Raw genomic sequence first — 18,199 nt, forward strand, 5'->3', positions numbered from 1 at the left:
TGTTTCTTTACCTGCTTGATAGTTTCGACTGGGACTCCAATCTTCCTCAGAAGAGTCATTAGTCCTTAAATTAAATTCATTATAGACGTGAACTCATAATCATTGTTTTATTTTATGGCCTCGGTGCCCTGGCTTTTGGCCTTCGTGCCCTCAAAAATTGACAGCACAAAAGGCCAAGTGGCCCCGCCCCTAAAATAACAAAATTCCAGGCCTGCTTATTTAACGGTAACAAACTTAAGCCCTATATGTTGAAATTCCTCTCTTATTCATTCGTTAATTTATCACACAGTCTTACCTCAGTCAACTTCTTCCCTCCTTCTGTGAAAATTCAACATCTCAGACTTTGTATCTGTATGTTAACTCAGATTGATTTTACAGGAAAATGTGTCTTGAAATCTGACCTTGTGGTGGTTATTATTATATTATCTTTATAAAAGATGTGATGTTAATTCATGCATTAAAAGGGGTTCAGTAGACAGTGTTTAGTATTGTTTTGAGCTTAACACTGCCAGGTTTAAAAATTTGAAAATGGTTAACGGCACAGAATACTCATTCAAAAATTAGAAAACTAATCAAAAAGTAATTACATTACTCAGATATAGTAAGTGAAATAGTTACACTACTATTACATTTTAAACAGGGTAACTGTAACGAATTACTTTTCTAAAGTAACCTTCCCAACACTGACCACCACCCCTGGGGGCATCTCAATGTGGTGTTCTATGAAGTGGGTGCGACTGGGCAAGGGTGAGAACACATTGGAACACTCCTTTTGCAGCCTGGCAACATCTGTGAGTTGGGATGGCGAGAGGTGGTCTCCATAGGGGACCAGGGCGGGACAAGTGGCAGATTTTGTTTTAACCTCCGGCCCCAGCTCCTCCCTCTCTGGAACTACCATTGCCAATGCCATGGGGATCCCCTCGTTCCATAGTTTGAGCAGATTAAGGTGGTATATCTGCTGTGCCCCACTCATATCCATTTGCTTCACCTCATAGTCAACGTCCCCAACTCGCCATGTGACCTCAAAGGGCCCTTGCCACTTGATGAGTAATTTAGAGCTTGATGTGGCTAATAATACAAGAACCTGATTTCTTGGTGTGAATTTTCTAAGCCATGTCCCCTGTTGTACAGCTGGGACTGGTGCTCTTGTGCCTGCTGCAAATTCTCTTGGGCTCGGTGACTGAGAGTGTGGAGTTTTGTGCGCAGGTCAAGAACATATCAAATTTCAGTTTTGCTGTCAGAAGGCCCCTCCTCCCAATTTTTCCAGATGATGTCTAGGATGCTTTGAGGCTTGCGCCTAGATAATAATTCAAATGGGAAAAATCCTATGGAGGCTTGCGGGACCTCTCATACTGCAAACAACAGGGGTTCTCATCATTTATCCCACTTTGCTTATGAATCAATTTCTGTTTGTGTGTGATAGATGCTGGTGCAGAAAAATTTAACCCCCAGTAACTCAAAGTTCACAAACTGTGCGTGACATTGATTGATTGATTGATTACTTTATTCTGAACAATAAAGAAGATATAAAAATTTAAATAAAAAATACAATAATCAAAACATCATCATAAACAAACAGAATAGCGTAGCCACAAGGCAATAACATAACAATGTTCAGAAAGGATTAGGAAGAAGTAATAACTTATCCAATCCTAACCCTCTGTACCACCGCTAATCAAATGTCACTTTCCACCATAATAAACTATATATACAAAAGAAAACAAAACCAATAAACAAAAAAGAAAACATACCAACATACCAAAACATACCGACATGGTACAATATCGACCAAATCAAGTCATATATACAGATACTTATGTTATGCATATAGACACACATACAATACATATATACAGTACATACATATACACATACCTATAACTATACACTAAATACAAGAAGACCAGTCACAGACTTACTCTCAATTTCATCATCACCTATATAGTCTGCCTGTCCTCATTCTCATATATTTTTATTAACATGTTTTTATATAATTTTTTAAACAGTTTTATGTTGGTGCTATTTTTGAGTTCATTTTCCAGACCATTCCACAATTTCACCCCACAGACTGTTCTGCGCATACTTTTCAGAGTTGTTCTAACATTTACTCTCTTAAAATTCATTTCCCCTCTCAGGTTATACCCACCCTGCCTTTCCATAAACGTATTTTGTACCTCACCCGGAAGAAGGTTATGTCTTGCTTTGTACATAATTTGTGCAGTCTTGTGTTTAACCAGATCCGTGAATTTCAGAGTGTGTGCTTTTACAAATAATGCGTTTGTATGCTCAAGATATCCCGTATTATTGACGATTCTTATTGCTCTTTTTTGTAACGTGCATAACGGCTGCAGGTTAGATTTGTAGGTATTACCCCATATCTCCACACAGTAGCTCAGATATGGAAGTATGAGTGCATTATACAGAGTATGTAGTGATTTATAGTCCAGAATGTGTCTTGATTTCCCCAAAATTGCAGTAATCTTTGCTATTTTTGCTTTAACATGATTAATATGCGGTTTCCAGCAGACTTTATGATCAACAATCACACCCAGAAATTTTATTTCATAAACTCTTTCTATGGTTATGTTGTCAATTTTCAATTCAACTTGAGTGTCAAGTCAAGTTTATTTGTATAGCGCTTTTAACAATAAACATTGTCGCAAAGCAGCTCTACAGAATTTGAACGACTTAAAACATGAGCTAATTTTATCCCTAATCTATCCCCAATGAGCACGCCTGTGGTGACGGTGGCAAGGAAAAACTCCCTCAGACGACATGAGGAAGAAACCTCAAGAGGCAAACTCCGCCCATGAGTATGAGGCGCCTAAGGTTAAAATCTTAGTGCAAGTGGGATACACAATTAAAACACTTTATTACAAGTTACAACCTGCATATTATACAGAGAACCTTGATGAGACAGATATTTATGAGGATTCGAGTAACAGAAGTGTAAATGCTGCAGATGGACAACAGGGGGCAGTAGATACATTTACAACTCAACAAGATCATTATTATTATTATGTACATTTTCTATTTATTCACTTTTATCTTCTCAGATCTGCATTTACCATTTTATTGAAGAGGAGAGAAACTGATCTACACACACACACACACACACACACACACAGTTCTTCTGAAATTATTTGTCTCAGTGGAAATAGATTTCATAGACTTGTTTGAATGGTGCCAGTAATCCTGGTGTTGATTTTAAATAATTCTCTACCTAAATCTAAACCTAGTCCAGACGCATTTGACATGTCCTTCAAAAACTATCGTTGTAACTAAAATTAGTATAAATACACAGGTGATTATAGAAAATCGCGTGCTCTGATTGGTTGAGAGATTCTGACTATTTCTCAATAATCACCTCGAGCGACTCGGCAAAATGGCGGCTGATCACTTCGTCACACTAAAATTGCTCAGAAATTTAGTCTGAAACTATTCAAAGGTAAGGTGGGATTGTGATTTATTTTATCGATTTCAAAACAAAGGATTTTATGTGACTCGGCGTAGAGAAGCGACACAAATCTACGCCGTGCCATTATCATATTTGCATGCCACTTTTGAAGTTTGAAATGAATGATTTTTTAAAAAAAATAATCACCTGTGTAATTATACTAAAACAATTATCTGCCTCAGGCTCAGTGAATATTGGTGAAGAATAATCTCGACCTCGACTTCGTCTCACTTATTATTCACTGACATTAACTTCACCTTTGGCAAAAAATTGTTAAATAACGTTTCTGCAATATTCTAAAAACATTTGCAGTAATAATGCTTTGCTCTGTTATGTGATGCGTTATTGTGGTAATGTTTCTAAATGTTATGTTAAAAATATTTACAAAAAAGACAGAAATGCTGGCAGATTAAATGATGCCTGACCTGACAAGTCCATATCCATATCCATACCTCACACATCCTGATCCTAACCTGATTCGATCTTTTAACAGATTGACATTTTAGTAAAGTTATAAGAAAATTAAAGTTGCTCTTTGTTTACAATGCAGAAAACCAAAATCAAAAAGAAGATATATATGAATTAAAAGAGCAATAAAAGTTCTAAACCAAAAAAACATGTGCATCAAAAATATGAAAAAGCTCAGCTAATCACTGACAATGTAACCCTGGGAGGAACAGCCCTGTGGACGTTCATGTTGTCCCCTGAGTCGCTGCTCATCTGCTGTAGCGGTGTTACGTTTGTTGGCGCAGCAAAAAGCATCCAGGTACTTCCTGTACTGCTGCCTGACCTGGAAGTGGGAGAGAAGATGGACAAAAATAGAAAAAAAAGTAAAACAATTTTTAAATTCTATTCAAGTTTGGATCAAAACAAAGTGTGGAGTGCTGACCTCTTGGTTGAAGAGACAGTGGACCAGGAAGATGAAGGTGCCCTGCTGGCTAGCGAAGAACATCCAGACATATGATGATCTATAATCGTTGGAGAAAACTAAAAGAATCCAAGGGCAGCCGAGGATAAAAAACTGGGCCAGGCTTTTAAACATCACACATAGTATGAGTTTTTGATTATCGGTGTTACTCCTCTGTAAGTTCTGAAGTTTCTGCCGTATTATAGTGAAGCTCAAGTTGATGATGATGATGATGAAGAAGATGAAGTTTAACTGCACAGGAAAAAAAAATAGTTCAGATGAATTAAATGAAATAGGTGTTATAATGACTTTCATTACCTGTGATTTTTAATTCTTTACTGTGTGTAGTACTTACTGCAGTAATGCAGAGAAAAATTGAATAAACAAAACCCTTAGTTTTTGAGTACCAAGATTCCCTGCATAAAGAAAAACACGTAATACAATCAGTAAAAAAATAAAACAAAAACTTTACCGTCCCCTCAAGATATTTTATAACAGCAGATCCTGGAGTGGTTTGTTTCTCTGATACCACAGCAATTTGCAAACAATTAAAATTAAGAAGGATGCGTCCTATTTTTCTTCATTAATAGTTACATTTAATGTTATGAAATGTCTGTGAGACAAGTTACTTCCTGTTCTTACTTACATTATAGCAGCTATAAACAGTGGTTCCCTCACCAGTCTCTCTTTATTCTCGCTCTTAAGTTTAAAGCTAGACTGCCTTTCAGGGTCATAAATAGAATTTTCCCAATGCCCAGTTATCTTTGTTTAGTGACCGAAAGCTACTGAATTTGAATCGCAGACTTCCAATTTTATTAGTTTTTTTTTAATAGAACAATTAATGACTATTTCCACGTGTCCCTAAATTCTCCGCTATTTTTTCCTGCTTCACCATGACCCAATTCAAGATACTACGTCATGCACCACGTGGTGGGCTTTCCCCGTTCACGCAAGGCATTGTGGGATACAAATTTGAAACAGGAGAGAAAAATGGAGGTTGTGAGTGTAAAAATAAAATGTGAAAGACCAACTGCAATAACAGAAAGCGAGAAGAAAAGACGTTATGTTCTATACGAAGGAAAGGAAACGCAGGACCAAACTAATAAATATGTGCGCTCAGCGAGCACCTCGGTGTGATCAGCTGTTCGTTTAGCGACAGAATGATGGAACTGTCAGTGCACGCTCAAAGGGAAACCTGTAGATGGCAGTAATGCAACACTGTGGATGCCAGCTGCCGTAAAACCCAAAAGGAGAAGGTAAACCTGCGCATGCGCACACAGACTTCCTCTGTCTGCTTGACTGCGCCAAGCGAGCGATTTCATGCACATTATTTGCTTTAATCCCCTCAAATTAAATAACTTCCCAGCCACAGAATGGCCTGATATTTTGTGAGACATTACAGAAATAAACAGATATCACAATCACCACATTTCATCTCATCTCATCTCATTATCTCTAGCCGCTTTATCCTTCTACAGGGTCGCAGGCAAGCTGGAGCCTATCCCAGCTGACTACGGGCGAAAGGCGGGGTACACCCTGGACAAGTCGCCAGGTCATCACAGGGCTGCACATAGACACAGACAACCATTCACACTCACATTCACACCTACGCTCAATTTAGAGTCACCAGTTAACCTAACCTGCATGTCTTTGGACTGTGGGGGAAACCGGAGCACCCGGAGGAAACCCACGCGGACACGGGGAGAACATGCAAACTCCGCACAGAAAGGCCCTCGCCGGCCACGGGGCTCGAACCCGGACCTTCTTGCTGTGAGGTGACAGCGCTAACCACTACACCACCGTGCCGCCCACCACATTTCAGACGGAACTAAATTTCACCGATTTTATGAAATGCAAAGGCCATCTACTTTTAATTAAACAAAAATATGCAGCATGACATGTTACTAACAAAGTGCAAAGTGTAAGCTCCTCTGTCCTGACGATGTCAGAGAATGTACAGTTAGAGCTTCATGTATTTATTAACATATTTCCAATGCAGCTATTCGTCTGAAATGTACACTAGATATTGCTACACAGCTAAAAAATTCATAATATGAGTGTGATGGTTGTCTGTCTCTGTGTTAGCCCTGAGATAGACTGGAAAGCTGCTCAGGGTGAACCTTCTTGCTGTGAGACTACAGTGCTAACCATTGCACCACCATGCTAACCTGTGTATACTGTAGCTGATTCTAGAGACTGCTGTGTGTGAAAATCTTAGGCAATCAGCAGTTTCTGAAAGGCTCAAACCAGCCCATCTGGGACCAACACCCAGGCCACAGTTAAAGTCACACAGATCACACTTTTACTTCATTCTGAGGGTGACCAGACATCTGATTTGGGGTTGTGTGTCCCGAGTCCCGACAAAAGTCTGTCAGGACACGGATATGTCCCGGTTTTCGCCACTCGCGACGTTTGCGACTGAGCAGCGTGGGATCATTAGCGGAGAAATGTCTGCATTTACTATTTTGATGAATTGACCGGTGTGGCAGCGGGGGCGTGGTCAAGCATCGGTCTGTGACCGGAGGGCGGAGTCAGGGAAGGTAAGTGGCAGAATCACTACATCTGATGTGAATTAATATGTTTGTGTGTCTTCCCCAGTGACCGCACTCTATATAAGGAGAGAGTGCGAGCTCTCTCCCCAACCAGACGACTGGAGTGTGTGCGTTGGCTGGGAGAGTTAAAAGTTTGCTGAAAAGTGAAAATAAAAAGAGTTTTGTGAACTCAGTTCTGACCTGCCGTCCTTCTGTGCTCCACCCAACCATACAGACTGTCACAGTGGTGCTGAAACCCGGGGCTGAGCACAGAAGGACGGCAGGCCAGAACTGAGTTCACAAAACTCTTTTTATTTTCACTTTTCAGCAAATTTTTAACTCTCCCAGCCAACGCACACACTCCAGTCGTCTGGTTGGGGAGAGAGCTCGCACTCTCTCCTTATATAGGGCGTGGTCACTGGGGAAGACACACAAACACATTAATTCACATCAGGTGTAGTGATTCTGCCACTTACCTTCCCTGACTCCGTGGTCACAGACCGACGCTTGACCACACCCCCGCTGCCACAACAGGAATCGCAAACTTTCCTGGTTACTGCCCCCTGGCCCTGTGGCATGGGTGTTTATTTAGCCACATTATTCCAGACAACAGAACGTGTTGCCATGCAACAATAAAATAAAACATTAACTGGCGCGAATGTTCTTTGTCTAGCAGCTAGCAGCAGTAATGCCGCAGCAATTATGCCGAAAAGAAAATGTACCTTTTCCAAAGATTTACAGGGCACCTACCCCTTCCTCCGAGAGGTGCAGAACAATGCACACGAAGCCTACTGCACACACTGTAAGTGTTTTGTTCTTGTACTGAGTTGGGTAGCCTATGTGGCAAATGCTGTGCGCTGCTGTGGGGGCTTTCCTCGGGCTGTCGCCCCTCTCCTCCTTTACTGCTGTTTTGTTTGAGTGTATATTCTCAAATCACTTGTCTTTTTTGTTTCTGTTTAACATACCATTCTGACAGTTTGGCCATATTGCTGTGTTGAACAGCTTGTTGCACCTTCCATTAAAGTGTTCACTTTTGTACACATCTTCTTGCTTTATTCATTCAGTTGTGGGGAATGGTTAGTAAGGTTGATTCTGACCTAGGCTATGTTGAGGTCACATATCTACTTTTTAAGTTCATGCTATAGTGCATACAATTTTAGAGATATAGCCTACATGTGCATATGCATTCTTCTTGGTGTTCTCACAAACAGGTGAAATAAATCAGTTTAAATTTGGCCTATGGACATAGCCTGGCCTATTCTCAGCCATTACAAAATCTGTTGTCTGACCATAATTTAACTGATCTGTATACCACTATGCTACTAGATAACAAAATGCCTGTTTGTTTTATTTCATGTGAGATGTTCATAAATGTGAGCTTCAACAAAATGATAAGAGCACCTCTCTGAGTGTCACGTTTACGTAAAAAAAAGGTGTGCATGCACGAGCATGGTCGCGTGCAAAAGTGTCCTGGTTTCAGACTAGGGAAATCTGGTCACCCTACGTACCTGTATGTTCTAATGCACTGTGCTGCTGCCACGTGATTGGCTGCGTGGATAACTGCATAAACAAGCAGGTCTATAGTTTTTCCGATTGTAGTGGACAACTAATGTATGGATGAATGTAGCCCTGTGATAGACAGCGATCTATGGTGAACCCCGCCAATCACCTGAGGTTAGCTGGAATTGGCTCCAGGTTCCCCCGTGACCCTGACAAATAAGCGATATGGATAAGCGATGGATGGATGGATGGATGGATGGATGGATGGATGGATGGATGGATGGAATTAAAACAGTTACATAAGTTGTGGTCCACTTATTTGATTGGACAATTGATTGGCCATTCCAAGAGTACTGATATTTCGTATAACAGCACTTGCACAGTATCACTCCACTTCTCTGTGTTCACGACATAAAATTCTAGCAATAGTTTGTTAGAATCAGAGCCATGCTGATATTCAGTATAACAGCACTCTTCCCTGTGTGAAATTACTGAAATAAAATGAGGCAATAAACCCACCCAGTTTCCCACACTCACTCGATACATGTTTGGCTTCCAGTAAACCTCAGAAGCATGAACAGCAGAGTCGCCAGAGCCAGGGGCACACAGTATCCAATCACAATTAACCATTTCCAGCTAAACCCCTCCCCCTGCATTGATCTGATATTTGATAGGTTCTTCACAGATATGAAGAGCAGGATGGCTTCAATGAACATCCACAGACCAAATGACAAATAGAAAAAATCCCAAAGCCAGTCCAGTACTAGCTTCCATACCTGTGGAAAGAAAGAAGAATGTTGTTAGAACACCTGGTTAATAGATATTATTGTGAATGGCGCGATGCAGCCATATTGTGTCAGGTTACTACGCACACAAGTGTCGATACAGGCCGATACCTTTTGACTGATAACTGGGTACCCATTTAAATTCATTTCATTTTTATTTCATCTCAGTTAGAATAACTGCCAGCTTTAGGATTTTAATATTACAGTTTGTGTTGATTTTGAAAGTGTCCTGCCGAATGCATGCAGTTTTTCGTCTGACTGAAAGACTGAGAGTTTTCACGTTTACACTGAACATGACTTGAAAGAAACCAAAAGCTGTTCATTTGAGTTTACAAATCTTTAAATTTGAATGTATACATGTAAATCTATGTACGAATATTTTTTAAATAAATAGTTAAACTTACTTGTTGCATTTCTGCATATTTCATGGATTATTTCATAGACTGGTAATAGTGAAAGTGTTTATATGTGCTAAATTCTTTAAATTACTTTAAAAGTTAAAGCCCATTAAAGTGCTAATTTCATTCTGTGTATTGGGTGGATTCGAACACATTCAGAGATTCTGATTTATTTAATGAGTGACATAGTGCATTACGTTAAAGGTTACGTGAAGGTTTTATTATTTATTTTGAATATTTCGAGCTGCTTAAATAGACCCATTAGTGATAATTAGTTCTTTACCTTAAAGCATTGATTTCATCAAAAGAAAGATATTTCTTGCTAATTAAAAGAATTCAGGAGCGCACCTCAGAGCTGGGGGGCGCTACACACACACACATACATACATACATATATATTCCTGTGCAGTGATCTTAGTCACATGTAAAGAAATGCTGTAGACCAAAAAATGCCTTAAAAATAATGAAATGAAATGTTTCAACATAGAAAAAAAAACATATACAGTAGTAATCCCCCCTCTCACATGTGCCTGGATAAAGGACTTTCTTACTAACCGGCCCCAGACTGTGAGACTTGGGCCCCCACTTCTCCTCCACCCGCACATTGAGCACCGGCTCTCCACAGGGCTGTGTGCTGAGCCCCCTCCTGTACTGCCTCTACACCCACGACTGTAGTCCGACCCACAACAACAACAACCTTATCGTCAAGTTTGCTGACGACACCACAGTGGTCGGACTCAGATCATCTCCAGGTTTTACTGAGCATCTTACAGAACCAGCCACAGTTCTTCTGGACACTTTGACTGTCACACTCACTTCTTCATTTTACAACAAAACCCAGCAGCCTTCATTATGTTTTCTTTTTTAATCTGAAAAGTGCTCTCTTATGGAATATGCTGCTCAGGTACAGACTTTTTTTTTCCTCTAACATTTAATTTTGTCCTAAAAAAATGAATGTTTGGAACTCTAAAATGTTTTAGATAACATAGAAGTCAGAAAACAGAAATCTATAACAAAGTTTGTATGAAGAAAAACAGGGTGCCTAAGTCTTTTGCACAGTTCTATATATAAAATTTAAAATGATTCATTTTTCACTTGCAGGTCAAATAGGGCAACACTCACTGTCTGGGAATATGGCAAAGGCAGGTCAAAAAGCAGAAGCATCAACAAGCTTATACACAGGTTTATCAGAGCCGTTCTGGTCAATTTTCTGTTTGGCGAACAAAAGGCGAGTGTCAGTATCGACAAAATCAGAAATATAATTCCCACTGCTATAGATGCTGTGATGAAAATGATCCCAGAATGATCCATCTGGAAAGATTAAAAGAAATGATACATCTCTATTATTAAAACTCTTGTGCTTATTAGAGGACTTGTCTTCACAATATGCTCATACAGATCATTCAGTATCCATGGGACACATGCAGTACCTTTACTGATTTTTTTTTTTTTTGGAGGTGGTAAATCAAGTGCAAAGACAAATAAATATCAGACAAGCCCACTGTCACCTAACAAGTGTGAAGAAGCAGAAACCAGGTTCCAGAAGATGTAGTTTGAAACCATATCTAGTGCTTGAAATTCAGAAAAATCACACAAAAAAATCCAAACCTTTTAATGCACTTTAACTGGGAAAGATTGTCCACCAATTTCTAACAGCTGCTACTAATGTGGGAGGTTTTGGAGAAAGCTATCTTCTGTGCTTCCTCAGAAACACATGAAACTAACCACTACCTCTTTTTGAACAGCTGCTTCTTATACAATATCTTGAGGATAGAGCTTACCGTATCCTGGTCACTTACAACTTGCATGATAGTAAAAGTACCCAGATGATCACAAGAGCACACAGTGTGAGTGGAGTTTTTGTCTGTGATGTTACAACCAGCTTCAGCCCAGTCTGTGTCTGTCCAGTACCCACAGTAGAGAATGCCTGCAGGGTCTAACTCCTAGTGAGGAAGAGGAGGGAATAACCAAAATCTGAAAACTGGTAATTAAAAATAATAAATAAATCCTCTCGAAGGGAAATAACTTACTCTGATGTGTGTGAACGTGAGATTGAGTGGTTTGGTGAGGTGTGGGTTGGTGGTTTGGAGAAGTGTCACTGATACCACAGCAGACATGGTTTCGCTTACAAATGTAGAAGGTGTCAGGATGTCTGCCATGTTGGTGTAGCTCACAAAGGCCACAGTAACTGAAATGAAATCAAGGTTAAAACTAGAAGGACACTCAGTAGAGTGCATACCTCCACCAAGTCCCATGTTAGAATATCCAGATGTTTACTAATCTGTGTTGTGGATCAACATCAAAATACAATCACTTGAACCTAGGATAACAGTAAAGCTCTACTCCCAATTTCATCCAAATCCATTCACTACTTTTGGAGCTTTACTGGGAACAGACAAAAAAAAAATCCTGGATCCACATACATATATGGATTTGCATCAAAATCTAACCAATTGTTCCCTGGCTCAGCTTTCCTCAAAATTTCATCAAAATCCGTTCACTACTTTTTAAGTTATGTTGGGAACAAACAAAGAAGGTTGGCAGAGGTAATAATAATATAAAAGGAAATCTGCTTGGACACTTAGACTTGATACCAATTCTTGAATTTGCCTACTTGAGTAGTTTGAGTTGTTTGTATGGAAAAATAATTAAATGAAGAGATTTTGATTTTACAACAATTAAAAAGAAGGTAAGCACAATTATTTCTGGTCAGATTTATTCTGAAAAAAATAAATAAATCAATAGCTGTGACAGTCACATCTGCACCTGTTGGCATGCTGGACTCCACTTCCCACTTCTGGACTCCACTTCCCAGCATTCAAAGCAACCTTCAAATATGGCCGCCACAGACTACAACACCCATCCTACACTTCCCTGCTCACAGTCCCCTGATTACTGACTGCACACACCTGGACTCAATCACCTGTTTTCACAAACTATTCTGCCCTAGCCTCGCCTGACCTTTGCCTGTTTCTAAATTCCAATTTTTGCCTATGATTTGGTTTGTCTGCCAGTGTTCCTAATAAATTCTGTTTCTGCTTTTACATCCATCTGTCACCTGCAGTCCTACAGTGACCTTAGAACAATTTATTTCACTGCAGTTATGAACTGTAACTATAGACTTCATCTTTCCATTAGTCTGGACTATTAGTTTATTTTGGAGGTAAACATTGGAGCGATGGTTTTGCTCATCTATGTGCAGTGGGGAATTTTACCCAGAGACATGGTAAAAAAAATGTAAAGATCACTACGATACCATTGCTGTTCTTTGAGATCCCAGTCAACTCGATATCCATGGATGCACTGCTTGTGATGAGAGAATGGACTTTATTCACAGAGGTGTTTTGTCCAACAGTAATTACCTGAACCTCTGGAAAGATAGAAATCAAGAGTCAGGATTGTCCTACTTTTTGCCAATCATGTTCAAGTTCTGTATTGTCTTATGATGGAGAATATTCTCTTTTGATGGAGATAACACAACACTGAATGTAATGTTATGGTGGTGCACATAGACGCAGTGGCTCAGGGCTCTCCTTTTCAGTGCTTTGTTTGGCTGGTTGTGTATGTGTTGTTACTCATCATGATGACATCCTGCTGGGCAAACAGCATCTAAAGCTAGCATGAGCACCTAAAAATAGGATTATGCAGTGAGTGGACTGTGACAGATGAGATTCTCCACTCCCACAACATCCTGGCGGACACAGCCAGGTGCCCAGGCTCTCCGTGGATTACCTTCCCCACAAGCAGGAGGCAGAGGCAGTGCAGGGACAGGAGGCAGAAGCAAGGCTGCAGGGCCAGCATGCTGGTGAGGTTACAGAGGCGGCCACACAAGCTGCCTCTTCCTAGTATCTTTCTCAACAACACAAGATCCCTTGTAAATAAGATGGATGGATTAAAGCCACAGGTTGCAGAAAATAAGATCATCAAGGACAGCTGAATTCTGCTAATCACAGAGACCTGGCTTCATTCACTCTTTCTGGATGCAGTTATTGAGCTAGCAGGCCAAACAGTACCCAGTCATGATGGGACCTTTTATTTCTCATCTCATCATCTCTAGCTGCTTTATCCTTCTACAGGGTCGCAGGCAAGCTGGAGCCTATCCCAGCTGACTACGGGCGAAAGGCGGGGTACACCCTGGACAAGTCGCCAGGTCATCACAGGGCTGACACATAGACACAGACAACCATTCACATTCACACCTACGGTCAATTTAGAGTCACCAGTTAACCTAACCTGCATGTCTTTGGACTGTGGGGGAAACCGGAGCACCCGGAGGAAACCCACGCGGACACGGGGAGAACATGCAAACTCCACACAGAAAGGCCCTCGCCGGCCCCGGGGCTCGAACCCAGGACCTTCTTGCTGTGAGGCGACAGCACTAACCACTACACCACCGTGCCGCCGGACCTTTTATTTATTAATTAAATACATAAAATATGTCCATATAATATATTTATTTATTCTTCTCTGAAGAATCACCACCTTAATGTTGTGGAGGGTTTTGTGTGTCCCAGTGATCCTGGGAGCTGTGTTGGTGGGGGCATTAGCCCCTGGTAGGGTCTCCCAAGGCAAACTAGTTCCAGGGAAAGGGCCAGACTAAGAGCGATTCATGGACCTTGATGAAACAGCTAAGTAGGAGCTGCAGCACCTCGCCTGGGTGTGGTGGGTAACTGGGGCCTCCTCCTGTAGCCAGACCTGGGAGAGGAGTTTGCTGGTGAGTGTTTGGTGGCCAGGCCTTGGCCCATGGGGCCCGGCCAGGCACAACCTGAAGAAATTACATGGAGCCGCGGCCATGTGGGCTCACCACCCACAATGACAGGCACCAGAGTTGGGTGCATTGTGAACCAGGTAGCAGGAAAAGGTGGGAGCTTGGGCGTGTTGATCCTCGGCAGCACAGACTAGTTCTTAGGATGTGGAATGTCACCTTTCTAGTGGGGAAGGAACCAGAGCTGGTGCGGGAGGTGGAGCGGTACTAACTAGAAATAGTTGGGCTTGCCTGCACACATAGCGCCGTTTCTGGAACCACAATCCTGGAGAGAGGGTGGATTCTCTCCTTTTTCAGAGTTGCTCAGGGTGAGAGGCATCAAGTGGGTGTGGGGATACTCACAAGCCCTCGACTAAGTACCACTATGTTGGAGTTCTCCCCGGAGAACAAGAGGGTCATCTCTATGCGACTGCAAGTCACTGAGAGGAAAACTCTGGCCGTTGTTTGTGCTTATGCACCAAACAGCAGTGCAGAGTATTCAGCCTTCTTGGAATTGCTGGGTGTTGTCCTGGAAGGGGTGTTGACTGGGGACTCCATAGTTCTCCTGGGGGACTTCAATGCTCATGTGGGCAATGATGGAGAAACCTGGAAGGGGGTGATTGGGAGGAACAGCCTGCCTGATCTAAACCCGAGTGATGTTTTGTTGTTGGGCTTCTGTGCTCATCATGGATTGGCCATGTTCAAACATAAGGTAGTTCATAAGTGTACCTACTACCAGAACACCTTAGGCCAAAGATCGATGATTGACTTTGTGTTTATATCATCAGATCTGCAGCCATATGTCTTGGACATTTGAGTGAAGAGAGGAACAGAGCTGTCAACTGATCACCACCTGGTGGTGAGTTGGATCAGATGGCAGGAGAGGCTGCCAGACAGACCTGGCAAACCCAAGTGTGTAGTGAGGGTGAACTGGAAATGTCTGGTGGAGTCCTCTGTTCATGGGGTCTTCAATTCCCACCTCAGGAAGAGCTTTTTTTTTGCATCCTGGGGGAGGTTGGGGACATGGAATCTGAATGGACCATATTCAAAGCCTCTATTGTAGAGGCACGTAGTAGGAGCTGTGGACAAAAGGTCATTGGTGCCTGTCGTGGCAGTAACCTAAGAACCCACTGGTAGACACCAGCGGTGAAGGAAAACATCAAGCTGAAGAAAGAGGCCTTTCAGGCTTAGTTGGCCCAGGTGTCCCTTGAGGCAGCAGGCAGGTACCAGCAGGCCAGAAGGGCTGCAGCTTCAGCAGTTGCTGAAGCAAAAACCTGGGTGTGGGAGGAATTCAGGGAGTCCAAGGAGAAACACTTTTGGTTGGCTTCAAGGAAGTTCTGCCAAACTGTTCAGTGACTCCGGAAGGGGAAGCAGGGCTTGCCTCAGGCTGTGCACAACTGAGGAGAACTATTGATATTGTCAGGCAGTGGAAGGAGCACTTTGTGGAACTCCTGAACCCATCCTACATATCTTCCATGGAAGAGGTGGAGTCTGAGGACTCCGGGGAAGCTTCATCCATATCTCTGACAGAGGTCACTGAGGTAGTCAAGAAGTTCCTCGGTAGCAAGGAACCAGGGGTGGATGAGATTCACCCTGAGATGCTGAAGGCTCCAGAGATTGTTGGGCTGTCTTGGCTGACATGCCTCTTCAGTGTTGCGTGGAGGTCAGGTACAGTGCCTGTGGAGTGGCAGACTGGAGTGGTGGTTCCTCTTTTTAAAAAGGGGGACCAGAGAGTGTGCTCTAATTATAGGGATATCACACTGCTGAAACTTCCCAGGAAAGTTTATTCCAGGGTGCTGGAAAGGAGGCTCTGACTGATTGTCAAACCTCAGATTCAGGAGGACCAATGTAGATTCCATCCTGGCAGTGGAATGGTGGACCAGGTCTTTACCCTGGCAGGGTTGCTGGGAGGTTCATGGGAGTATGACCAGCCAGTCTACATGTGTTTTGTAGATTTGGAAAAGGCTTATGACCATGTCTCCTGGGGGTATTGTGGGGGGCACTGCAGAAGTATGGGGCATCAGGGTCAGTGGTACAAGCCATCCAGTCCTTGTACAACCAAAGTGTGAGCTGTGTCCATATTCTTGGTACAAAGTCAAACATGTTTCTAGTGGGAGTTGGACTGCCCCTTGTCCCAAATCCTGTTTGTGATATTCATGTATGGGATCTCAGGGTGTAGTTGGGGTGAGGAGGGTGTCCAGTTTGGTAGCCTCAGAATTGCATCTCTGCTCTTTGTAGATGATGTGCTTCTGTTGGCTTCTTCAGAGCGTGGCCTTCAGCAAGCACTGGGATGGTTTGCAGCCGAGAGGGAAGTGGCCGGGATGGTAATCAACACCTCCAAGTCTGAGGCCATGGTTCTCTGCCAGAAAATAGTGGAGTGTTCCCTCTGGGTTGGGAGTGAGTTGCTGCCCAAAGTGAAGGAGTTCAAGTATCTCTGGGTCTTGTTCACGAGTGATGGTAAAATAGAGTGTGAGCTGAATAGGCGGATTGGGGAGGTGTCAGCAGTAATGCAGGCATTGTACTGGTCTGTCATGGTGAAGAGGCAGCTGAGTCAGAAGGCAGAGGCATTAGGATGCCTCCTGGGTGCCTTCCTTTGGAGGTTTTATGGGCATGTCCAACTGGGAGGAGCCCAGAACATGCTGGAGAGATTATTTCTCTCATCTGGCTTGGGGGCATCTTGGGATCCCCGAGGAGGAACTGGGAAGCATTGTTGGGGAGAGGGATGCCTGGAATACTATGCTTAGCCAGCTGCCACCATGACCCGGCCTCAGATAAGCGGAAGAAAATGGATGGATGGATGGATGGATATTTATTTATTTATTTATTTTTACTTTTGTAAGCAGATGTTGCACTGGTAGAATTGCATCTAATTTCATTGTCAATGCGCAATGACAAAGATATGTTCTCTTCTAATTCTATAAGCACAGCTAAACTGAAAAGAAATAAATGGGAGAAGAATGTGAGAAATGCATTAAATAAACTGTGTGAACATAATTACACAAGTGTAATAGCGATCTGTGGTCGCTGGGATTTGGATGGGGAGGATATCTCAATTTAATAGTTGAACTACAAAAACCTTGCAAAATTGATGTTTTTCTTGTTAATTTTCATTCATTCATTCATTTATTCATTGCATATATCCATTGCAGGTGGCAGGTGAGCACCTCCAATGGATATATGCAATGTTAGCTGACATTGGAGAGGCAGGGTCCAACCTGGACAGGTCGCCAGTCTATTATGGCACTAACATAGAGAGACAGGCTACATCCACACTAATATGTTTTCCTTTTAAAATGCATCACTTCCACTACATTTACACCTGGCATCCACACTGCTCTAGTGTCTCTGAGCCCCAAAGCCAGAGTCACTCATTGCATAAGTTACTGAGCCTGACTGCTGATCACCTGATACTTTGCTTGTCGATCACACTTAGTTTTGGTTTAGATTTTTCTGGTTCAGTCAGTAAAACCCTGTCTGTATCTGACAGTAAGATGTTGGTGTTATAAATGAAATGAGTTTTCTTCATTTTGTCCTAAGGATGTAAAAACTTTTGCTCCCAACTATAGATTTCATTTGCAGCAGCAGTGTTTAGAAATATGTTCCTTACCTAAAGTTTGTAGAGAAATGTTGATGGATTTGATGGGATCTGTTTTCCTCACCAGCGTAGACACCAAATTCTCAGTGACTTCCAGTATACAGTTTCCGTAGGATAGTAGAATATTCTGGTCAGTAACGAAGTCTTTCAAAAGAGTTATAAGCGCCATCATTTTGTTCAAATGAGATTCCACAATCTGTCCAACAATCAGAGTAAAATCCATGACATACACATTCAAATGCAATGACCATATTTATATGAACACACTTCAATTCACAATAA

At 42.1% G+C, this 18,199-nt stretch overlaps 1 protein-coding gene and 1 long non-coding RNA gene across 2 annotated transcripts; both read right to left on the reverse strand.

Annotated features, from left to right (window-relative positions):
• Positions 1-1,487: 1,487 nt before the first annotated feature.
• On the reverse strand, positions 1,488-5,932 carry LOC132866821 (uncharacterized). The gene is made up of 3 exons (XR_009650629.1): positions 4,720-5,932; positions 4,347-4,616; positions 1,488-4,247 (listed from the first exon to the last, which is right to left on the reverse strand). It is a non-coding gene; the product is annotated as an uncharacterized LOC132866821 (long non-coding RNA).
• A 1,443-nt stretch (positions 5,933-7,375) lies between these two features.
• LOC132866822 (adhesion G protein-coupled receptor E3-like) lies at positions 7,376-18,104 on the reverse strand. The gene is made up of 5 exons (XM_060899595.1): positions 17,930-18,104; positions 12,835-12,948; positions 11,609-11,766; positions 11,378-11,521; positions 7,376-9,171 (listed from the first exon to the last, which is right to left on the reverse strand). Exons 1-5 carry the CDS (start codon positions 18,087-18,089, stop codon positions 8,929-8,931), a joined length of 819 nt encoding a protein of 272 aa, XP_060755578.1. The 5' UTR covers positions 18,090-18,104; the 3' UTR covers positions 7,376-8,928.
• Positions 18,105-18,199: the final 95 nt, after the last annotated feature.

The sequence above is a fragment of the Neoarius graeffei genome, chromosome 18 (genome assembly GCF_027579695.1).
Source record: "Neoarius graeffei isolate fNeoGra1 chromosome 18, fNeoGra1.pri, whole genome shotgun sequence".
NCBI classification, from domain to species: domain Eukaryota; kingdom Metazoa; phylum Chordata; class Actinopteri; order Siluriformes; family Ariidae; genus Neoarius; species Neoarius graeffei.